This window comes from Peromyscus maniculatus, chromosome 7 (assembly GCF_049852395.1).
Source record: "Peromyscus maniculatus bairdii isolate BWxNUB_F1_BW_parent chromosome 7, HU_Pman_BW_mat_3.1, whole genome shotgun sequence".
NCBI classification, from domain to species: domain Eukaryota; kingdom Metazoa; phylum Chordata; class Mammalia; order Rodentia; family Cricetidae; genus Peromyscus; species Peromyscus maniculatus.
This window is the reverse complement of record NC_134858.1, coordinates 51,200,300-51,225,103: the sequence shown is the minus strand read 5'-3', so window position 1 is coordinate 51,225,103 and position 24,804 is coordinate 51,200,300. Positions and strand designations below refer to the sequence as shown.

Here is a 24,804-nt window from a genome sequence, read left to right as displayed (position 1 = left end):
TATCTTGAAAAAGCTTTAATAAATCCAACCTCTCGTAAATGTCTACATAATACAAATTTGGCAAAGATCTAAAACCCAGCTAAGATTGTTACTAACAGCCAAAAGAGAAAATTGCTGAAGCACTGAAAACTTCCATGGATGATATATTTTGAAAACTGCATGTGTGTGTGTCGGGGGTGGGGTGGGGTGACTGTAGGTGCCTGTGCATGCCAGAAGAAGGCATCTGATTCCCTAGAGCTGGAGTTACAGGAGATTGAGTCACCAGATAATGAATGCTGGGAACCAAATTCAGATGCTCTTGCAAGAGCAGTTCATGCCCTTAACTACTAAGCCATCTCTCCAGTCCTGGATAATACATCTTAATGAAAATAAATGTGATGTTTTTGGCTAAAGGAGGCTAAATACACACCTACAGTCATATTTGAGGTGTAAAGATGTTCACATCAGCAGCCAGGAAGCCAGGCAATAGTAGAGACGGTCCCAGAGATCCTGCTAAAAGGTTATGATATTAACTTATGGCCTTTTTCAGAACGACCAAGTGTTCATGGCAACCAGAGTTCAGACCCAGGGCTTAGCAGCTTCTTCCAGTAGAAGTATCCATGGCTCCCACCAGACAGACTAGCTTTGAATCAAAAGGGAGGGATCAGTGAAGGGACAATGCCAAGGGAAGATTTGGGAAAGAAAACGTAGGCTAGACTGAAGAGGAGACTGGACAGTTTGAAAACTCAGGAAAGAGAAGGGAGAGAGGGAGAGAGAGACAAGGGCACTGGAAAGAGGTCTTGGTTAACCCCTGCTTTTGAAAACAGGCTGGCAGCTGAGGTAAAACGAGGGGAAAGACCAGCACTAGAGGAAGAATATGCGACGCCAGCTGAAAGTTGAGAGCAATGCTGGCTGGTAGGAGGCCCACAAAGGAGGATGGTAATATGATGGTGCATATTAAAACTAGGTCAGCGACCTGGGTTCTAGCCCTACCTACCCCTGGGCAGGACACTAGTGTTAGATGTGCTTCTTCCTTTCTAGGTTAGGCTGACTGACCTTGAGCACCCTTTTTTCTGCTCTCCACCCCTCTATTCAACATAGACATTATGAAATCGGAGACTTACATAAATGAAGCCTTCCAGATTGGAACACGTATTTAGCTTTCCTAAGGATAAAATTTTTGAAGAGGAGAATAAAAGGTTCCACACAACACTTGGCAAGCAACATTTGTTCTGTATAATAATTAGCAAGTAAGCATTATTGAACTAGTTTGTCATATAATTATAATAAAATTAAAATGGGAAAATTTAGGGCATTCAGTTTTCCTTTCCATAGATCAGGGGGATGATTAACATAAACCATGGAGAACGGTTGTTAAAGGCGTATCCAGGGGAAGGAGCCAACTTCAGATGAAGACTTATGGTCAAGAAAACCTCAGGAGCTCTGGGTTCCAATCTCACCTGCCATTCCCAGAACTTGGACATGCAATTTCTCCTGTGCTTCAATGGGTATCAATGCTGGGGACCAAATTCAGGTGCTCTGCAAGAGCAGTCCATGCCCTTAACTACTAAGCCATCTCTCCAGCCCCGGATAATGTCTTAATGAAAATAGATGTGATATTCTTGGCTATAGGAGGATTTCCCACATCTGCCGTAGTATTTGAAGTGTGAATCCAAAGGAATCCTAAAGATCTGGAGCTCCAGCCTCCCACAATATCTCTGCCCATGAGTATCCCGGAACCATTATTCTTATGACTCGGTCCTAATGAAGTCAGTCAAATTAGGAAAGCATTTCATACATTTTCAAAGAAGGTGAAGTAATTTGGGGACTCGGTTGCACAGGTAATGGGAGAGCAGAGAAGTCACACGGGGGCTTGTGAGACGATCTGGACATTAGTTGCAGCAGCAACTATTGCCACTCTATGCTGGAGGTCCATAAGACAGGAGATGCTGTGACAGCGACCAAGCTGCCGGGATCACCTGATAAAAGATGGAGGTCACAGAGGAGACACAGCTGCCATCAGAAAGTCAAGGTTCAGGGATCGAGGGCTGGGAAGAATGCACTTGATACTCATTTTCTTGCCTCACCCCCCACCCCGCCCGTCAGTCTTCTGCCAGCTTAAAAAAAGAAAGAAAGAAAACAAACAAACAAGCCTACAAAACCGGAATGCTGTCCAGACAACAGGGGGAAATTCTCAAAAGATACACACTCCAGTTTGCTTTCTGCCACTGTAGGAAGCACCATGACAAAAAGCAGCTTGAGAGGAAAAGGGGCCTACTTCATCGCATGGTCACGGCAGGAACTCCGGTGGGCTAGGAGCTTGCAGCAGGAACCATGGAGGAACCCTGCTTACTGGATGCCTCCCAGGCTCAAGCCCAACCACCGTTCTTATACAGCCCCTGCCCCTTGCCTAGGGATGGTACAGTAAGCTTGCTCTTCCTGCATCAATTAGCAATCAAGAAAATCCTCCACAGACATGTCCACAGGCCAATCTGATGGATGCAAATCTCCAACTGAGGCTCCGTTTTCTTGTGTGTGTCCATTTGATCAACCATCACAGTCCATTAGCAGTGACTACAACTAGTGGAATTATTAAGGATGTTTAAATTTTTCCTCCTTTTCCCTTATTTGTATTTTCCTGGTTTCTATAGTCACCGTGCACTGCATTTGAAAGAAGGGGTGGAGTTATAAAAGCCTATTTTTGCTGGAAAGGAAGAAACGTGAAAAGGCCCTCTCCTCTTGCAAGGCTGTCTTCCAGCCCCTTGTCCCGTTAGATGAACACAAAGCTACCTTCAAGCAGCAGCTCCTATGAGTCATGATGGTTCTAGCAGAAGCTGCCTTCTGCCTACCTTGCGAAAAGTTGTTAATAATGAGGCTGTCTGGGACAAGTCCTCGTCTTCTGGGTCAAGGCCACCTCAGTCCAGAGAACAGCGCACTTGAATCTGGAGTCGGAGCGTTAGGAACCACCTTCCTTGAAGTCTCCCTCCCTTCTGCTGTCAAGAGGTTTGCAGACACTCCCTTTCCATCCCACAAGAGGAGACAGGCCGATGAGTCACAGCCCTGGCTCAGCTTAAAGGAGTAGTATTTATTGCCTTAGCAGAAATGGATCTACTTTACTTTCTATTTCATGACACCTTACAGATAGATAGATATTTTCCCGCAGATAGGCAGTTTCTATTAAAAAAAACAAAATGAACAATTCTGTTTGCCGATGTTAAGAAATGACCAATGGGAGTTAGACATTCCCCTGTCTTAAGAGCTGTCGGGAGCCAAAGATGAAGTGGAAACACGGAGGGAGGTGGTTTGTAATGCTCCGACTCTAGATTCAAGTCTGCAGAGTGATGCCATTCTTCTAAAAATACACAAAGGCACTACTGAAATCTAGTTCCCCTTCAGTTCCCAAAGACTTTTATTTTTTTGGTAAGGAAAAAAAAATGCCAGGATGGGTTTGTAAAGAGAAAAATCGCACCTTGGATTTCACTGTCTTCATGGGGTGATGGTCATGAGATATTATTTTAAGGGTTTCTCTGGCATGGCTTTTCCATCTGGGGACACAAATAATGTGTGTTCTATTAACATTTCTCTTTACACCAGAATGCCAGCAATCAGTTCCCTTTGTCTGTCCCATGACAACACACTGCACATCATAGGAGACTAGAGTGAAGACATTATTTAGTCTGGATCTCTAGCTTCCGTTGTTTAATTACATACAATATTTCATTCTACATCTGTCTCATTCCGCAGAAATAGGGGGCTGGGAATGGCTAACTGAATGGGGATTACTATGTAAAGATTTACCTCCTGCACTTTTCAGGGTACTCTGATAGCTCTTCCTTCTCTGTACCCACAAGCACTTATCTCTGAGTTCATACAAGCTGGTATTCCGAGAAAGTCCGGGGACAGGCGGGCAGATAAGTGTCGGGAATACATGTCCCCGGGACTTTCCTGCTGCTCTCAGCACGAGAAAGTTCCTGTTAAAATTTTGCTCTTAGACATCGATTGTATCCGCATAACTCTCATAAGGCACCAGTTCACGAAAGATATCCAAACAAATAAATAAAAACAAAAACAGACCTACCAAGTATAAGGAAACAAAGTATACGGCACAGAGAAGAACTTGTATTCCTGTTGTTGAATTTAGACTTGGCCTTTAGAGATGCTGTGTGTTTGTGTATGTGAGAGAGAGAGACAGGCAGACAGAGACAGAGACAGAGAGAAATCTGTGGTGCTGGGGACTGAACTCAGAATCTGAGACATGCTCAGCAAGCAGTCTACCCCTAAGCCACAGGCTCCCCATTCCAAATGCCTTCAGCCCAATGCTCTCCGCTGTGTTAAGTCATCATTACACTTTTCTTCTGTGAAGTGGCTAGAGCAAACTTGTAAAAATTCTTTACTCATTTTTTTTTTGAGGCAGGGTCTCACCCTTCAGGACAGTCTGTCCTGTAACTCACTATGCAGCCCAGGCTGGCCTTGAACTTGTGGCCAGCAGTCCTGTCTCAGCCTCCCAGTGCTGGGATTATGGGTGTGAGCTGTCAGATCTGGCACAGCAAACTTTTAAAAATGACGCAGCCAGTTTCTTTTCTGAGCATTCACTTGGACTCAATTTTCCATTCCCTTTTGATTTTCATTTTAAAATAGGGTTTTGTTTATGCTTTTTTTCTACATGAGACCCATCAGACCAAAGAATTTATGTTCTTCCCCTTAGGAAGCATTAACACTGTACCAGCATTGGGCAGTTGCTTCCACACCCACCACTTTTACTCCTTCACAGGGGACTGTGAAGAAGAGGCCGATACAGGAGACTGAGGGAGGCTGGGGCATTTGCCCAAGAGTATACTTCTTATATAGGGGCTTTTTTTTTTTCCCCAGAATTTCATCAAATCCAACTTTCATCACTGAGGCTAATGAGTCTAGTCTTCCAGAAAACTTTCCCCTAGAACATAAAGTAGAGCTGTAATGATGTTCTGTGAGGTCTACCTCTCCCTAAATGAGCTAGTTCCCAGCTAGACGAGACGCCAAAGCTCGCCTGTACCACTGGACCACGACAGAAAGTAGCAGCTGTCCACTCCACACAGCCTTGATTAGATTCCTCTCTCGTGTTCTTACTGGAGCGGAGACGCAGATTCTGCATTTGTAAAATGGGCTTGACTATAGGTTGAATCCATACAAGAGCCAAATTCCAACTGTGCTTCCCATCTCCAAAATGCAATTTCAAATGGTTCGACCTAAATTCATCCCTGGGTCTTAGTTCGGAAGAAATGAGTGCTTGGAGGACACACTGGGAATCCGCACCTCTAAGTGGGTGTTCTCTTCCTGGTTTCTTTTCTCTCGGGTCAATAGTTGGCGATCGCTGTAGGCAGTTTAGACTCAAGAAAAACAGGCTTGAGGTTATGTGAATTTTCAAGCCTATAATAAAGGAATACAATGAAAGCCCGCACGTGCTCAGAAATTAACAACGGCTTTCCTGCTCAGTGCTTCTCCTCCATGGCTTGATCTCTTGATTAGATAATAAATTAACTTTTTAAAAAAAGAAAATGAAAGGAGATGTTGAAAAAGTTTAGTACTTTGCATTTAATCCCATCAGCAAGAAAAGGTTCTTCCTCAGCTCCCAGGCCAGAGGAGGACACCAGGTGTCCATCATTCTCTTTCTCCTCACTCCCTTCAGATAGGATCTCTAATTGAACCTAGAGCTAGGCTGACAGCCAGCGAGTCCCATCCTCCTGTGGCTGCTCTTCTTGGGGTTACACACAGGAGGCCACGCAGGGCGTTTTAATTCAGTTCCCCAAGTTTGAACACCAAGCGTTCTTACCCCCAGCCGCCTCCCCAGGAAAAAAAAAATTTAAAAATCAATTCATGCCTCTTGAGCTGGAGGCAAAAATTGGCGCTGGAGCATGATTGGCAGGGTGGGTCCAGCCTTCCAGGCCAACTCAGGCTGGGCCCTCACCCAGCTCTCAGAACCAGCTCGACAGGCCACGCCCACGCCGAGAAGAGCAAGAACTGGGAACTGCAGGAGTTATCTCTACCTGACTAGTTGTTTACTCCCTCACTAGGCGTAAGGCCCGCTGCTTGCTTCCTTACCAGTGAACCGGCATTATATATCCCAAAATATTCCTGCAAGACCATTCGCCCACTTTTCCACGCGAGGAAAACCGACACACGGAGATTTCACTCAAGTGTCTAAGGGGTGAAGTTGCACTAAAACGCCTGCAGCCTCACAACCCTAAACCCTAACAATAACTCCTTTTTTAATGGTCAGAAGTGATTTTTCACTGAAGAATCTTGCAAACTTTGCCACACCCAAAGAAAGGGACTTCTGACTTCCAGGACCCGCACCACCTCGCCAAGCTCCCATTCCAGGGCTCTGAGTGTAGAAGAACCCAGGCTACTTAATCCCAGCCAGGAGCCGTGGGGCACTGGACACTCCTCCTCCCCCTCCCTCACGTCCTACCCATTCCCGTCCCCCTCCTGCTCCCCCCCCCCCGCCCCACTACCCTCGCGTGCAAGCACGGGCGGGCGGCGGGCGGGCCACAGGAGCAGGCTTGGCCTCTGCGGAGCCGCCCCCTGGCCCTAGTGTCTGGCCACACACTGCCCACTCGGCACCGTCCCGGCTCCAGACTCTTTGCAGCCCATACCGAGAGTGCTGCGCGGCCACCGGAGCCGGGACGCCGGCCCCAGCGCCCCGCAGGCGGGCGGTGGTGGATGCGCGGGCGGGCGGAAGCCCACAGTATGGATTCAGATTCTGGAGAGCAGAGCGAGGGCGAGCCTGTGACTGCTGCAGGTAGCGAGGGGCAACCCTGCCGGGAGGGCTGGGGTTGGAGAGGAGGGGAGGCCAGCGTAGGAAATAGAGAGTATTTCTCGGAACTGCGGGGCAGGAGGCCGGTCCCCCTCGCAGCCTGAGCTCTTCCAGACCGAGAAACTGGGAACTGGCTTTGGGGCATCCTCCTACCCCACTGCACTTAGGTGCGTCGGAGGGACGGGAGGGACATTTGCCCATGGATCGCACTGTAGCGGGGTCTTCAGAGGCGGCCTTGAAGCGCACTGCCGGGTGGGGTGGGGGAGGGCTCGAGAAATCGGAGTAGTTTTCTGCGGAAACCGGCGCAACCCTTTTGAAGTAACTTTCCGTGTGTTGCCGGGTCCTCCATCCTGGGGGCTGTGTGGTCATGCATGCTTCAGAGTCGGTGGGAAGAAAAGACCCGTGGGTAGAACTCAGGACTCTTGGCTCGGCTTGTGTCTGCGGTTCTTGAGACTGCTGGGCAAGTCGGTGCAGAAGTGTTAGCCCATCCCTGCGGCGGCGGGCGGCGTGGCTGGCGGAGGAGGGCCCTGGACGAGGGGTCCCTGATACGCAGAGCTGGCCTTCCCCTTTAAGAGGCGCCACGGGCTATTCATAATCAATAGTTGTGGAAGCGATAGGATAGGTGGCTGCTTATTAGGAAAGAAATGAATGTCCTCCTCCGCCTTTCCCCAGTACTGAGCAACAGGAGGAAGCTGCCCACGACCGTGGGTCTATTTTCCACCAGGCTTAGCCTACCTCCACCAGCCAGCTCCGCCCCTCCCGGCCCTCACCCAGGGTCCAGGCTCCGGATCTCTCACTTTCTATCTGCAAGCATAGTTCTGTGCACCTAGGACAGCCCTGAAAGTTTGCTTGCCCCGCAGACTGTGACTGCGTGCTGGGAGCCTCCTCGCACAAACCTATGCACAATCTTGACACTTTCCAAGGCATGTTGGAGTGCCAAGAGTGGGGACCGACTGGTGGAAGGCCTGTTAGATCAGGCGTGGGTGTAGGAAACACATGTTTAGGAATCAGGGTAGGATGACCTCTAGCTGGGGGCTGGGGGGGTTGTTTTCATTTGTTTTTAAATTTTTAATCTCCATTTTGCAGAGGTCGAGGTTTATTAAAGGGCTTGTTCAGAGTCCTCGCCATGGGCCCTGGAACTTACCTTTCTGAGCTGTGCTTACTCCTAAGAGGGTGGCTGTGGTCCACAACTTAGAGTGCGTAGGTTTCATGGGGCAAGGTACGCAGAAAGGGAGGTGCGTGAGGATTCCAGTAGCTGTGTGAGGGCCTCCTGCTTGGTGTAGTATGTGTGGATTTCGTTCCTGCACGCCATCCTTTTGCGTGCATGTGTGTTTCTGTGACTTTAAGGCTCCAAGATTTTGCTTCACAGGTGGCTTTTGGATCTTCTCTAATCATGTAATCCAATAGGAGTATTTAATAGGTATCTGTGAGTATCTAAGTATATTTCCAGAGCTTGGAGGAGATGGACGCCAGACGTGTTGTCACGGGCACTTCAGCAATCTCCGTAACTTTGCCACGGTCCACCACGGTCCACCAACTTATTCTGTGGGTGGAAGATAGGGGACGGGGGGGGGGCCAGGGAAATTCCTAAAAAGGAGGAGGGGGCAGGGGAGACTCCAGGGCTCTTGGTAGTCAATGGAAAAGGGAGAGAAAGCGTACGTGTCCATGCTGGTATGCCCCACCACCCCGACCTGCTGCAGTTCTGAGCTCTGTCCCAGTGACTGACAGTCTGTGGGAGAAGGCCACTGCACGGTAGCAGCGCGCATCATCATCACTCGGGTCAGATGCGCCTTGAACAGCAGGACAGCCAGCTCCCACAAGCTGTCACCATTTGTTTGCACCTTACCGTTTCCTGCAGTCACTTCTTTCCTTGTGTGCTCGAATCTCACGACTTGAACATTTATTTTAATGTCATGAGCCATTATGCTAAATGGCATTTAGTCTCACTCATTCTTTTCAGTCTGAAAGTGTTCCCCTTTGTGTCAGAGCTCCAGAATTAGTGTTGTTTCTCCATCTCGCTTTGCTTGCATCCTGTCAAAGGGACAGTGTTTTTGCAGAGTCAGGAACAACTTCAGTGGCAGACACTCAGCCATGGAGGCTGACCCTGGTCCTAAGGAGAAAGTGGATCTCCTCCAGGTGGGAGCCTGGGACTGGGGAGGACGGCAGAGTGAGCGCCTGTGCACACACACATGCCTGCTTTGTAGGAAGTTGAGCTCTAAGGACTGCCACTCTGCACGTAAGATGTCCTTGATAAGGTCAAGAAAATAAACTCCAGAATGAGAAAGACCTTCGTGTCACCCTCGGGGAGAGGTACTTCTCTTCCCACCTTAGCAAATAACACCTGGAAAGTGTTCTTGGCCATTTCAGTAAATGGCAGCTGTCACTTTACCTAACTGGGTTATCTCTAAGGACCCCATTAAATAATTGATCCTAGTGCCTTGTAGAGGAAAAATTGCAAGATATATATATATAATTATACATATTTGTATATGTCTGTGTGTGTGTATTCAATATATATATTCAATATAATTGTCATGATTCCACTGATTAGCTCACCACTGCTCAGGTGGCAGGAGATACAGGAGGTATTCAGGTCCCTCTTGAACTTGACTGTGGTGGTCACCTCTCAGCAAGGAGCAAGGCAGTTTCTGTAGACTTCTTGCCTTTTACAGCTTTAAGAGAGACTCTTCAAAAGCTCCTCCCATTTTATTCGGCATAGACTCATTGAGTAACAGACACCCTGGGCTCGGGAGGGTTGGGGAGAAGAGGTTTGAGGGTGATATTTGTAGAAACCACCCTCCAGGAGGCACAGGGTGATTCTATGTCAGCCTGCTGTCTGCATCCCTCCTGCTTTTCTGTCATTTTGTGGTTCCTTCTGTGATTAGGAAAGCAACAGAGATTATGGAACACTGGATTTGCTCCCGAGACTCAACTTGGCAGTCTTCCGGTGGGCAAATCTATCACCCATCGCTCAGAAATCCTAGGTTTGATGTATTAATTCTAAAGGGAACAAGAATCGTTCCTAGAAGCAGCAGGGGAGTAGCATTAGTGATATCAGTCTTTTCCTTTCTGGCTTGGAAAACCCAGAGAGTTTGTCTACTCAGCTAAAGGCAAAGGGCTTCTTGAAGCCCCGACTCCCTGGTCCAGGAGAGTCAGGCTGATTGTACCTGAGGAGGTGCTGCAGAAAATCATTTCCATGTGATGGAGTCTGTGTGGGGGATGGTTGCTTCTAGAAAAAAATGAACTGGGACAATGGCAGGCCCCAAGTGCCTTTCCCGTTTCGCTGGCTCCTCAGCTCGGTCCATGTAATGAGCAATAGGTAGATGCAGTAAATTGTCAGGAGGAGACAGACACTCCAGGAGCAACATAGTTTGAGTAGAGGAACAGGTCAACAGGGAGCAGCTGGAATCCTGGGAGTTCTCAGGAAATAAAACAAAGTCAGTCTAGGGCAGGCTAACTAGAAAGTCTTGAAGACTTGGGAAGGGGTGTCCCATGATTGTTGGACAGAGGCATGGCCAACAGAAAGCTGTCTCCAGACATCACTTCTTGCGGAGATGAAGAAATGCAGGGATCACTGAGACTCTGCTTTCAGAGGATGAACCCAGCACTGGAGAGGGCGGTGGCGGGGATGCAGGACACAGAGGGGGCTGCAAATGGCCCTGAGGGGCAGCAGCAGAAGGTAGTTACAGATGGCAGCAGAGCAGTGGAAGGAGCCGGAAGGGAGGCAGTGCTGGCCTGGCCTGAGAGCGGGCGGGTTGAGGCAGAGAAATGCTGGGGACTGACTCTGGACCCCGCCAGTGTTCTCCAGAACCATGTTCCTTCAGGCACTTACGTTTTGTTTGAAGGATCTTTTCTTTGGATCTAAAGGAAACTCTGCAGGTGCATTTGTTTGTGAGTGTTAGGGGGGTCTGCTGGTTCCCAGTGTTGGGTTAATGGTGGAGGCTGTTAACTACTTTGCCGACAGATTAATGATGAGTGAACCGGCCCGCTGATGGCAGGGATGGCCTAGGCATGCTGCACCATTTGGCTGTTTGTCAAGTTCCTTTTCTTGTTCCTGTTTTTGAAGCCTGCACTGGTTTCTGTCCTGCCCACACAATGAGCTGTAGCTCTTTGATGGTCAGGAACTTGTCTTGTATTTCTGCATATCCTCAGTTTCTGTGGATGAAGTTTTAATAGACATCTGAGCATCTGGAGGGTCTTCCCGGGAGCTTTACACTGAAGGCCGGGCCAGTGGCAGAAGCCTTCCTTATACAGTAGTACTGTTGACTGTGTTGTCTTAGGCTTTGTTTACAGTGTGGGGCTATTTCTGCACTGTCTTGGACTCTGTTAGTAATGATGAGGAATTGTGAAGAGAGTCTGTTCTGTCGCTCAGGGTTGGACATTGCATGGGGAAAGCATGTTAGAGATCCTGGTGGCTATAGTATGTGAAGATTCTAGATCGCTCTTGCCGGGATTACATCCCTGGCTGTCTCTTTTGTAGTCTTCCTTAGCACTGGCCACAAAAGTCAGTATTTTATGATTGTTCCTATACGGGGCTGTTCTATTCCAGAGCTCCCTAGGGGTGAGAACTGGTTCCTTTTCATCTGTATCACCCAGCCCCAGACCACCTATGTGCCCTAAACCCAGTGGCAGGTTACTAGATGGCTGGGTGGATGGAGTCATGTATGTGTGCGTGGGTAGTGGGTTGTTTCTCCAGGAAGCAGACCACAGAAGCTGGCAGGGGGAGGGCTGGTTTGGTTTGATTTGGGTTTTGAATTTCTTTTGGGATCCATATCTGTAGAAGAAGGGGTGAGGGGAAGGGAGAGAAGAAGCTGTTTGCAGCATGCCAGGTGGAGGAAGGACTTACTCCAAACTGAAGCTGTGAAAGTGGGCAGTCCCAGCAGGATGTGGTGGAGGATTTGTTCTCAGGGGAAGTTTCTGAAATAGTGTGTATGAATATGTACATATGAAACTGTTTCCTGCGTTAGTTTTCACTTTAAGGAACTATGGTAGCTGTGTTTTCATTTGCCAGCCAGATGAAATCCTTGTCATGCTCTCCGTTAGCACTTTCTCTAATGGGTTCATTCTCCTCCACAGTTACCACTAGCTTCTACTTTAATCCACACTTAAATCTCTAGAAAGACACTCTATAAATAATTGTGTTTAGTTTTCCAGTTACTTGGCCTCTAATTTATATAAAATGTCTGTGTAGGTGGGTGTTTGGGGTGTAGTCTACGTAAGTCTGCAGAGAAAAAAATAGGGCTGAGGGTGTATCTCGGTGGTAGAGTGCTTGCCTAGCATGAATAAGTGCTTGGGTTTGATTCCCAACACCATAGAGAGGAAAGGGAAGACGGGGAGGTGGAGAAGGAACGAAAAAGGAGAGAATTTAAAGAATAAAACTTCATTTAACAACCCCTCCCAGGACAAAAGCCATAGAAGATGAATGCACACCCTTCCACTCCCGTCTCTGTTGAGGCATAAAATTATGCTACTTTTGTTTTCCATCAGAAATGTTCTTTTTGGTTAAATGCTTACTGAGTTTCTTAGACATCATTGCTTGGGAATAAATTTGAGGCTGTTCATGGAAAATCTCCCCGCGTACTGACTATAAAAATGGAAGGCTTGGCAGCACAGAGAGAGCTGGACACACCCTAATAGAAACCAGGATTTTCTCATTCAGTTGTCTGGGAAGAAAAGGAGGCACTTCTTGGTGTCCAATATTGCCTAAACTAGAGAAACCACAGAGGCCGCCGCTGGCTGCTAGATTCTATTTCAGAAGTAAAACATGCGTCCTGTGAACTGCGCTAGACCGAGATGGAAGAAATTTAGTCACGGCACACAGCTTTGGGGGGAGACCTCCTGCTTATTTCTCGTGTGGTAGAGGCAGCCACTGTTCCTGTGAGACAGGAAGTGCTGTGACTGGTGAGCACACATGTGTGTTCCCTGTCCCCAATGTGGGGCCTGCAGCTTAGCGGGAAGGCTGTAAAATAGGGAATCGAACTGGGGATGGGAGGAAGGTGCTGTTTCTGCAGCTGTCTTTTGCAGCTGCCTTTGCATCCTGCTTCCTTGGTTTCTGTGGGATACAATGGAGAAAGGTAGCGAGCAAAGGCTGGCATGAGGGATGCTGTGGGGAGAGAAGCGTGGACCTGAAGTGGTACAACAAGAGGCAGACAGGAGGATGGTTTTGGCCACCCCAAGTCCAGCCCTAGAACGGTACTTAATTTTTAAATTTTACCTAAGTCCTTATAATGTCTTAGGGATGTGGTTACTTATTCCTGTGGCATTCAGTCTTAAACTAACCCTCCTTCTGGGTTGAATACTAGGAACAGCCTGATTTTCTAGGCAAGGAAATAGAGGTACAGAGTGTAAGTAACTGTCTCAAAATTGTGCAGCCTGTGGGTGAGGTGAGGCCAGACCAAGTCCAGGACCATGTGTCAGATTGGCCCTAAGTCCAGGACCATGTGTCAGATTGGCCCTAAGTCCAGGACCGTGTGTCAGATTGGCCCTAAGTCCAGGACCGTGTGTTAGATTGGCCCTAAGTCCAGGACCATGTGTCAGATTGGCCCTAAGTCCAGGACCGTGTGTTAGATTGGCCCTAAGTCCAGGACCATGTGTCAGATTGGCCTTAAGTCTAGGACCATGTGTTAGATTGGCAGGTGTCACTAGGTTGCTTTGCACATCCTGCTCAGTTCCCTCAGTACCCAGAACCCTGACAACTGGGCCTCCTCTATTAGTTAAGACATTGTTCCTCCACAAGCCCCGCTGTACATTATAGACGTACTCTGCATTAGTCATAACACATGGGCACATGGATAAGGATCAACCCACACGGGCTACAGAATGGACTGGTGAAGGCTGTCCCAGTGGTCTGCTTTCTGTTGCTGTAATAGAATGCCTAGAACTGGGTTATTTATCAAGAAAAGGAGCTTATAACCTAGCTTTGGGTGTCTAGCACTATAGTTTAGTTGCTAATTTTTAGGAACATTTTTTCCAGGGGTCATAGGAATGTAAACTCACACTAGATTGTGTGAGAATAGAGCAAAGAGGAATATTCGACAGGACCTGAAGAATAGATATGCTTCCCCCAAGAAAATAGTTATCCCAAGGCAATCCTGGAGAGCTGAAAGACAGATTTATTTGGGAAGTGTGTTTATATGAGAAGAAGGGTCCCTGTTCTTTAGTGTTTACCCATGCATGTAAACACAACAATAAAACACCAGACCTGATCTGGTTGCAAGCCAGGCAGGCTGAGAATTGGGATTGTAGGCTAGGTCCTCTGACTCCAATATTCTTCCCTAAAACTATATGTAGTTGTGTGTTTTACCCAAAGGCTTGTAATTATTCCAAGGTCTGAGTTAGCAACGTGTGTCCTACTTTGCTTTCTGTTGCTGTGATAAAACACAGACAAAAAGCATCCCGGAGGAAGAAGGCATTTATTTGGCTTACAGGTTACAGTTCACTATCGAGGGTGCCAAGGCAGGAGGCAAGAGCCTGGAGGCACCAACTAAGTCGGAGACCATGTAGGAACATGGGTTACTGGCTTCTTCCTTCTGTCCTCAGTTGCCTTTCTTATTACACAGCTCCGTATGTCTAATTGTCATAATCTGGTGAGAGTGGCTGATCAAAGTTGGACAAGGACTAAGAGCGTCTGACCCTGTGGTTAGGAAGGGGGTGAGTGGTATCGGAGTGCTTGCACATACCATGGCACAGATGTGGAGGCCAGAGGACAACTTTGCAGAAGTGGTTCTCTCCTTCCACTACATGAGTTCCAGGAATTGAACTCAGGTCATCGGGCTTGACAGCGAATGTCGTTACCAGATGAACCATCTGGTCAGTGTATGTCCCCCTCCTCCCGCACCACTGGGCTTTTCTTTAAGAAAGGGTTTCATTATGTTTTCCAGACTGGCTGGCTTTCAACTTGTGATCCTCCAGCCTCAGACTCTCAAATCTTTAGATTACTATAGATGTACTGTCTCCTTTTCCTCTACAGCATCTCTTGCCCTCCCATTTTCTTGACCCTGGGTTCCTACACAGCCCCACAAAGCCCTCCAGTAGAAATAAAGGAGAAGAAGTAGAAACTCCAAGTACAGTGGCTGGTTCTGGAGACTGGTTCTGAAGTCACAATCCTAGCCTACCAGAGAATAAAAACAAGACTATAGCACTGTAGTAGTTTTTTAAAACATGACCTTGGGAGCTGGATGGTCCTTTGTACGCTTGAGGTAAATGAATTTTGATAGACTTCTGGACCCATTTAAATCATCCATCAAGTGTGGAGATGGAATAAAGTCATTGTGAGACATGCTAGATCTCAGAAACAGAGGAACTTTCCATGACCCCTTTCATGGAGAGCCATCAGAGCTTGGGAATCAGCCAACCAGGTCCTCAGGTGCAATATAATTTCTACTTTTTTGTGTGCCTTTACATTTAAATGGTTACAGTTTAAATGTTTATTTAAAAACCTACATAAAATTTTATATTTTGCCTTTTGAAACTTTGTTCTCTGGCTTTTTAAGGTGTTTGCTGGTATGTATTCTGGACAAAGTGCCTATTGTGGTTTGAAAATAACATGTCTCCTACAGGCTCATGTATTGGATGTCCTGAGCTGGGAGCACTGTTTTTGGAGGCTCTGGACATGTTAGGCGGTAGGGCCCGGGTAGATGAAATAAATCATTAAGGCTGCATCCTCAGGTTTCTCTTCTTCTGCCCTTTCCTTTCTCTTTGCTTCCTCTCTGCCTGTAGATGAACAGCCTGTTTCTTTACCCTATGCCCGCTCCTGCTACCATGATGCTCTTCCCAAGTTCCTGGGGCCAAGCAACTATGGACTAATCCTCTGGGCTGAATAAATCCTTCCTTCCTTGTGATGTTTCTGTGCTGTATTCACAAAGATGAGAAAGTAACAAACAGAGCACTCCACTGGACCAGGAAGTATACTGAAAAGGAGAAGTCATGAATCTGAGAACTGAGACAGAGCCAAGGAGAAGTGGTGAGGGGGAGGGAGACGCCAGGGACGGAGGAAAGTGTGCTCAGATCTTAGCAGCAGACACAAAGCTTCCAGAGGGGCATCCAAGACAAAAGGAGAAGTAGTTGATGGATTTGACCAACTGAAAACTTTGTATCTCTTAGGAAGGAATTGGGGGCAGGGAGGGGGGATTAGCTCTTGATAGATAGGAAATGAACCAGAAGATAGACAAGCTGTGTTAACTCCTTGGGAAACAAGATGAGTAAGAGAGGAAATGCAGTCACAGAAGTCAGAGAACATCCTGACTAAGCTATGAATGTTATCTAAATCATAATAATATAACTGCCAAAGTGTGATTTAACCAAATGTTGACAGAGAACCAAATTAGAAGGTAGACGGAAAAAATGAATAGGGAAGACAATGAAATTTTCACCTTCTGTAGGATGAGGTTAAAAGCAAATAAAACAGAGAACTAAAAGTTTAAGCATATAATTTAAATAGTGGAGACCATTAGTCATGGAAACAGCTGAAATAGCTTGAAGTGGTTTGTCTCTAAGGAGCCAGCATCAGAGATGGGTCAGGAGATGTTTCATTTTGTTATAAGTTTTGTAGATTGGTTTGATTTTGAAATAATATACCTGTATTATTTTGAAATTAAAAAAACCCTAGCTTATCAGCCTAGAGAGTCATGTGACAGCTACAACCCCCTCACTGGCTAAGGAGCACAATGCAGGGACCTCTGACCCTGGGAGGAGGAAGTAGGCTTCAGTATCCCAAGTATATGCCAGCTGCAGGTTATCATTGGTGTTCTTATGTGATTCTAATACATGTCAGAACCAGAGACATTCATTCATGTAACGGTAGTTTTCTATATTTCAAGTTCTGGCTGTAGCTGTTGGGAGCATGAACCATGATTTCTGTTCTCAAGGAGTTTAGACTGGTGGGAGGTAAAGTTGTTCATCCAGGTGATGGGTGATTAGTCATGATTAATGCCTAAAGGCAGAGAATTGCAGGAAAATTTTTTTCCAGAGTCTGAGGTCCTTCAAGTAGAGCCCTTGAGGTTGTGTAGGAATTGGGTTGAGAAGAGTGTAGGATGTCCTAGCACAGGGGACAGAATGGGTAGAGTCATAGAGGGGGCCCTGGTGTGAAAGGTCATGGTATAGTTGAGAGTATGATGCCAGGTCAAGAGCTTGGAGATAGACAAACCGAACAGAAGATAGGCCATTAGCTCAGAGTCCTGGCTGAGCCAGGCCTGGGAATCTGCATAAATCTGTGAAGAACCTGGAGAGCTGGGGTGGCAGAGGCAAAGACCCTAACCCTAAGGAGGGTTCCATGCTGCTGGTGGCCAGCACAGTCAAAGACTGAGGAACCTATCTTAGGGAGCCCTTGGCGTTTCTTGTCCTGGACAACGTGGTAATTAGCGGACCTGCCCAGGAAGGCCTGTAGCACTCCGTACTCACACACAGTGACAAGCAAAAGTGCCTCCCTACTTCAGACACCCCACATGGACAATTAAGATGATCTGATTGGCCAACAAATATATTTTAAAAAGTGTTCAATATTGTTAGCCATTAGAGAAATGCAAATCAAAACGACAGTGAGAAGCCATCTCAATACAGCTAGAATGGTTGTCAAAAAGCCAAAATAACAAATACTGGCAAAAACTGTGGTAAAGCATGAATTCTCATACACTAATGGATGGAATGTAAATTACTATAGGTACTATGGAAAAGTTTATGGAAGCTCCTTTAAAATATTTTTTTAAAAAAATTGGAGCTGGAGTGCTGTGGGATGGTCTGTATGTCAAATTGCTCTGATTGGTCAATAAATAAAACACTGATTGGCCAGTGGCCAGGCAGGAAGTAGGTGGGACAAGGAGAGAGGAGAATTCTGGGAAGTGGAAGGCTGAGGAGAGAGACACAGCCAGCCGCCACCATGACCAGCAGCATGTAAAGACGCCGGTAAGCCACCAGCCATGTGGCAAGGTATAGATTTATGGAAATGGATTAATTTAAGCTATAAGAACAGTTAGCAAGAAGCCTGCCATGGCCATACAGTTTGTAAGCAATATAAGTCTCTGTGTTTACTTGGTTGGGTCTGAGCAGCTGTGGGCCTGGTGGGTGACAGAGATTTGTCCTGACTGTGGGCCAGGCAGGAAAACTCTAGCTACACTGGAGAGATGACTTGTAGGTTAAGAACATTTGCTGCTTTTCCAGAGGACCAGAGGTCATTCCTAGCACCAACATGGTGCCTCAAAACCATCTATAATTCCAATCCCAGAGGATCCAGCCTCTGAACACACTTGGTGCACAGTCATACATGCAAGGAAAACTCCTAAACATATAAAAAAATAATTCTAAAGATAGATCCACCACCATCCAGCAGTCTAATTTCTACTTATATGTCCAGTGAAAATGAAATCAACATGCCAGATATACCTGGATACCCATGTTTTCATGGAATTGTTTTTCACAATGGCAGGATAAAAATCAGCCTAGGTACTCATCAGCTGATGAATGGATAGAGAAAATGTAATGTACACACGTGTGTGTGTGTGTGTGTGTGTGTGTGTGTGTGTGTGTGTGTGTGTAGTAATTTTCCCATAAAGAAGAATAGAATTCTGTCACTAGCAGCAGAAATAGATGGAACTAGAAGACATCATGTTAAATGAAATAAGCCAGGTACATTAAGGCAAGTGCTATGCACTGTGTGTGTCTCATACATGGATTTCAAGTCCACTTGAACGTAGAATATTGAGTGTTAGAAGTTGGGAAGCAGGGTACTGGTAAAATGAAGCTGGATTTGATCAGCACATGCTGCTCACATGTACTAAAATATCACACTGATTGCCATCAAATGAACAATTAATAAAAAAAAAACCCAGAAAATTGGCTATAACAATTAAATTGTATTTGACGATTGTATTTTTAAAAGGCTATTTGTGGCCCTGGCAGCAGCAGTTACTATTGAATTTGGAGTGAAAATGAGGAAGTACGAGACTACTTCTCCATGAATATCTTCTTGTGCTGACCAGTCATTATTTAATTTTTGAGGTTTAAATTTATTAAGTGTTTGCCATGTGTCAGGGATATTCCTCTTGGAACTGCCAAGGAACAAATAAACGAAAGCCAATGGGAATTCCCTGACTAGGCTCTATGCGGGGGGTGGGGGTGGGGGGGGTGGGGGGGGGTTGTTCAGGGGAGTGCTCAGAAGGGTAGCAGGACTTGTGTGGGCCTGTGGAGAAGATACACAGTGCTGTTATGGTGAGTTCATAAACTTTGATTTAGGGGAGACGGGGTGCACCGTATAGTGGGGTCTAACAGAAGGAACTAGAGCTGAAGTTTATATGGTCCGTAGACAGCACAGGGCAGCTTGCTCAGGCCACAGGCTGGCAGAGCTGACTGTCTGTGGCTTCGTCTGTGGGTGCTGAGGCTGGCACAGGAAGAGTCTTCAGGAGAGATCCTGCCAATTGCTTGTTCTGTGGTTGGCATATGCTGAGGTCTGCTGGGGGAGTTAAGAGCCCAAGGAAAAAATGGGAGAAGGCCCTCTGGAGGGAAGCCATAGAAGAGGAATGCTGTAGGCTCTGAGGTACATGTCCCAGGGTTTTCAAATGAGGAGGCAGCATCCCATGTCTAAAGACAACAGAAGGAGGAGGAGTCTGGACAGTGCGAATCCGACTTTGAGGGAAGGATGGCTGCTTACCCACTCCACCAGGAACACCCATACTTAGTATGTACCCAGTGGTGGAGTTTGTGGCTGAAAACTCAATTGCTGATTCTGAAGGGGATCCCTATTAAACTGAGAACACAGAACACTCCGGGCTACTTCCCTGTTTAGCAGACCAAGAAACCAGGAACATGAGGAGACTGTCACCCAGGAGAATTTGGGGGGCTCGGCAGGGGACAGGAAGCCAGCTTTCCTCTTGTTTGCCACTGTTCCTGAGTCAGGTGAACAGTCGGTGTTCCCCGTCTTTGAGGAGTAACCCCATGACCAGCTCTGGCCTTTCGACTCCATGGAATAGTTGTTCTTGGTGTCCTTGAAAGACTACCTGGTAATTCAGCTACACAGTCCTTTCATTCGTACTATTTTGTATTACTGTAAAGTCTACAAATATTTTTCTGGACCACTCACTGTCCTAGAAACAGAGGGAGGGTTTGATTTAGAAGGGAAGCCTCAAAATACTGGAATACTGCTGAGAAACTTTCAGGGAGAAAGGCTTCTACTACCACAGAAATGCGAATGGGTCAACCCTTTGAGCCAGTCTACAAAGTCCAGGACCCCAACCTCGGACTGTGGATGATCATCTCTCTCATCTTCCACTATGAACTACACCCCTCGGGGCTGTTAGTCTGTAAGTCTGATGTTGACAGGGCTGACCATGAATATCCCAATGTGGCTTTTACTCCAGTTCCAGTTTTACTGCAGCATATACACGAGGGATCTCATAAGCAGTGTGTGACAAGTGCCCCTTTCCTGCTGTTCCATATCCAGCTTTTGACAGAAACAAAATTTGTATTTCCTTAAAAGAACAAACTAGAGTGAACGTTAAATAAGATGCACTGTTGTCTATAAGACTGTCTCGCTTCTGGCTTCTCCTGCATGTGTTCCAGGCTCTCTAGTTCAATTTACAGAGGTGTGTGTGTGTGTGTGTGTGTGTGTGTGTGTATTAAACTGGGGGTCTACATGTTGCTGAATTAAATCAGATTATAGGGTCTTTCAGGATCTTCAGTTTTATGAGCTTAAATTCCCACCACCTCAGGCTATAATTTATTTTCTCTAGAGTTTGTTCCAGAAAAATGTCAAACACTAAATCTACTAATAAAATTCATCAGCATATTAACTACATACATCAGACCAGGTAAGGATTATTATGGGAATGCAAGGATGATTTATGTTTAAAACATTTATGATTGTTCAAGGCATGTATTGTGAGATAAACAATCTCAACAGACACAAAGAAGGCATTTAATAGAATCAGGTATGCATTTGCACTTAAAAGCAAAGATCCTTGGTAGAATAAGGAGCAGACTGAAGATTCTTTAACCTGGTATTGTCTGTAAGGAACCCACAGCAGGGAACATGGAATTTGGGGTCATCTAAATCTATGTTCCCAGGGCTATGGTCACTCAAAATGGCTCCATAATAAACTCAGGTTCCCTATAAGACAAGAGCTGTGTTTTGGGGGTCCACAGTTATGTGGGGTGCCATAACGTGGGACATGAGAATGATCCACTTTTCACTGGAGGAACCACCTGAGTGGAAGCCAGGTGTCTGCATGGACCCATTGAGTCCAGACCATCTGGTGCTAGTTCCTCAGATGCATTGTTTCAAGTTCCTACCAGGGCTCAGGGCTGCCCTGACAGGCCAGTTTGTTTATTCTGAGCTGATTAACACGGGTCCTACTTTGATAGACACCTTTTTGGTCTACTTCTAGTGTATTTGAGTTAAGAAATCTAATGAATTTGTTTGCCTTGGAAACATTTTGGTGTACATATTTGGCTTGGTTTGGCTGGTTTGCTTGCTTTTGGTTATCTCTAAAGGCGTTTTAGTCAGTGTCTGGTTGGCTTTTGAAACTCGGAAGGCATCTTGGTATTTGTGTTGTTTGTATTGGTTTTCACTGTCTTTGAAATGTTTTGACTTATTAACCTTTGACTCCTAACACTCCTCTAATGCAGAATTCTGCCCTTTTTTCCATTGTTTTTCTTCTGACCTTGCCAAGCCTTTGGCTTAGGGGTTTTATGATACCTGATGATAAAGACACCAAACAGAAGAGGCACCTGTTCCCTCCCTCCCACTCAAAGGTGTGGGGGTACCAGAGTGACACCCACAATATTCCACAAACTCATAGGGAAACCCAGCAAACAACTCCCATTCCTGGGTCAGAAGGAACTGTATTAGCTCGCTTGGGAAGACACCCATGAGGGATTGGTCCCCCAATGTCTTCAGCCCCCTTGTGTTTGTGTAAATGTACAGGAGTGAGAGAAGAGGACCTCAGGATAAAAGCTGAGAAAGGCAACCCCAAATGCAGCACATAAACTGACCTAAAACATAGATTCCCTACCCAGCATAGACAGGGAACTTCAGAAGAAAGAAAGAACACACACACACACACACACACACCCCGACACACACACACACACACACACACACACACACACACACACACACACACACACACACACACACAATAAGATTTGCAAAAAGGAGGAGGAGATAGACTTCCATCAGGTACTCTAGCTGGCTTTATGTGTATCAACATAAAAACCAAAGCTCTCGTCTTAAAGGGAATAAGAGAAAGTTTATTCTGGAGCTACTTGAGAGGCCATGGCCTGGGGACACAGATTTAGGTCACCCCAAATTCCATGTTCTTATGTAGAGGCAGTTTTATGGTTTGTTGTAGTTTTACAGAACAAAGGAAGTCATAGACCAAGGCAGGTTTAACTACATTGGTGAGCACACCAGAGAGGCAGGTACAGCGAGATGGGGGAGCTATTTTATAGGCATAGGGTGCTGTGGGATGACATTCTGAGCTCTTGGGTTGGTGGAAGCTAGTGTTCTGCTAAGTTAACTGATAATATTGGTAATTCATTATATATATATACATATATATATATCTTAAAAGATACATATGAGCTAAATGAGATGCTAAAACAGAAAATTAAAAGTCTTTTTAGAGGCGCTATCGAAACTCAGGCTAAATTCTTAAGTTACTGCCACTCACCTGTCTCGGACTTTGCTCATCCTAGAGTTTTCCTTGAATAGCTTTTTGTGCTCACAGTGAAGTGTCTTTATCATACAAACCAGTCCCCAAATTCCTTCCAGCCTCAAAGCCCAGAATCTCAGTTTGGCCCTCATTGAGATTCCTATAGATCAGGGGAACTCCTCAGACTGTTAAATGAAGGTATGTCTGCAGACCCTCAGCGATATTCCTGGGGATTTATGCTGAGACCCATCTTCAAGCTTCTTGGTGAGTTTCCCTGTGTTATTTGACAGGTCAATCCTGTTAGATGTGGGTTCTGCATTCCTTCACTTCTGTTTTTCTAACAAACCCACGAAATATTTGAGAGCCACTGACACCAAAACCAGATACTTTCTGGACACATCTCATCTGCTCCTGGGTCATGTATAGTAACGCATGGCTTTTCTGCCGAGCAGCTTTGTAAACTGATCTCCACCTCCTCCAGTTGTATGAAGATCAGACTGTTGAAAGAATAGGTCCTAAGGATGATGGAGTTCCCCAGGAATCTCATTCTGGGAAAAGGAAGGGATACAGAAGGAGGGGCAAGTTGTATCTCTGAAAGAGATTTCAAACAATTCTAGCAGCTGGTCAGACCACCTCACAGATGAGACTAAAACACAGATAATGATGAGGTACGTGGGTGTAATCACCCGGACCAGGGCTGCTGGGGTGTGCCTGTCTCCGGACCAGGGCTGCTGGGGTGTGCCTGTCTCCCGACCAGGGCTGCTGGGATGTGCTGGCCCTCTATTTAAACTTTTTCTTACTTCAGGACCCTAAAGGTGGACCTGAGAGGTTTGCGCCGTCTTTGTCGGCCCTTCCCAATGTGAGCACCTTGAATAAATCTTTTTTTTTTTCTGCTTTCTACTTTTAATGTGGCTCATCTAATGGGCTTGTTGTGGAAGGATGGTCAGATCTGCTTGGCACAAGTTGTGACCTCCAAGTTACCTGCTAGAAATCAGTCTAGGACACACACACACAAAACTCACTCTCCCCCTCAGCTCGAGAGAGAAAGAGAGAGGGTTTACCTTAAGTCTGTAGGACAGACATTACCTTTGACCCTCTGTGGCTAAGCCTTTCTCACATCTTAAAGAAATAGGATAAACATTCTGTTTTTTCTAAAGTGGGTGCACCTAATTTCACGTGATTGTATCATGTGTCTGTGATAATTGTTTTTATATTTTTTGGTTGTTTTCATATATTGTTTGTGTCAAAGATTTTTTTTTAACACACTGGGGCTGCCTATCTCAGTTCTGTCTTTAAAATTAATTTTTGTTATGTGCTAAAATTATTTTTTGGTATGCCCAACTAAATTGCACGTGCAATTATGATCATATATTAAGATCTGATAAATACATACTATTTATACATTTAAATACCTATTTAAATGATCTTTGGGAATGTTAAATGTTTCATACAAACCTTTATTATTACATATATAGATTTTGACAAGGATTTCCTTCCAAAACAGATCTTTATTTATATAATGGGTACATAAATTCAAATGCTTTTTTTTTTTTTTTTTTTTTTTTTTTTTGTGGTATGAGTGCTCTGTCTGCATGTATGCCTACATGCCAAAAGAGGGCATCAGATCCCACTATAGATGGTTGGGAACCACCATATAGTTGTTGGAAACTTAGGACCTCTGGAAGAGCAGCTAGTGTTCCTAACCACTGAGCCATCTCTCCAGCCTCCTCAACATGTTCTTAACATAAAACTTAAATGTAAGGTTTTTATTATGGTTGGACTACCTATAAATTAATAGAGATATATGTTTGCTGAAGATCTCTGTGCCTTTTCCTTTTCATAATGAAGATTATAGAAAATAAAATCCCAACACAATTATGCTGAAAATCTTGGTTTACTGAAATCTACCTTATGTATGATTACAACTATAAACGGTCTATCTTGGGTTATGTTTTATTTTTACATAATGTATTTATTGCCAGATTGACTTATAAGTCAGTGTTCCTGTAAACTAACTTGGCTTGACTTCATTTTGGCTCACAGTAAACTAAAATTAAAATAGATAAATATGGTAAAAGACATAAAGTATATTTAATCAGTGTAACACATGGACAAAACAAATAGAGATGACTAATAGTCCTAAATCTTTCCATGGGACAATCAACAAGAGTTTTTCAATTTAAAACATTTCAAACTTCTTTTAATGACAAGATAGGCATAACCCTACAATTCCGGCCAAGACGTTCTCTTCTTGGTCTGTGTTCCAGTTCTGGGTCTGCAGCATGGTCTGCGTTGCTTGAGGGTGTAAGTTAGCTTGAAGAGGTGATTGCTCCTACTACAGATGTGTTCTTCCTACTCACAGCCACCCTCCCTTGAGATTCTAAACTGTTT

At 45.6% G+C, this 24,804-nt stretch overlaps 1 protein-coding gene across 1 annotated transcript in view; it reads left to right on the top strand.

Moving 5' to 3' along the window:
- Positions 1 to 6,479: 6,479 nt before the first annotated feature.
- Tnfaip8l3 (TNF alpha induced protein 8 like 3) overlaps positions 6,480 to 24,804 on the top strand; it is a 34,058-nt gene continuing 15,733 nt past the window's right edge. Inside the window, exon 1 of the mRNA XM_016004717.3 lies at positions 6,480 to 6,757. Coding sequence (XP_015860203.3) covers positions 6,679 to 6,757 — 79 coding nt within the window. The 5' untranslated portion in view covers positions 6,480 to 6,678. The remainder of the gene's footprint in view (positions 6,758 to 24,804) is intronic.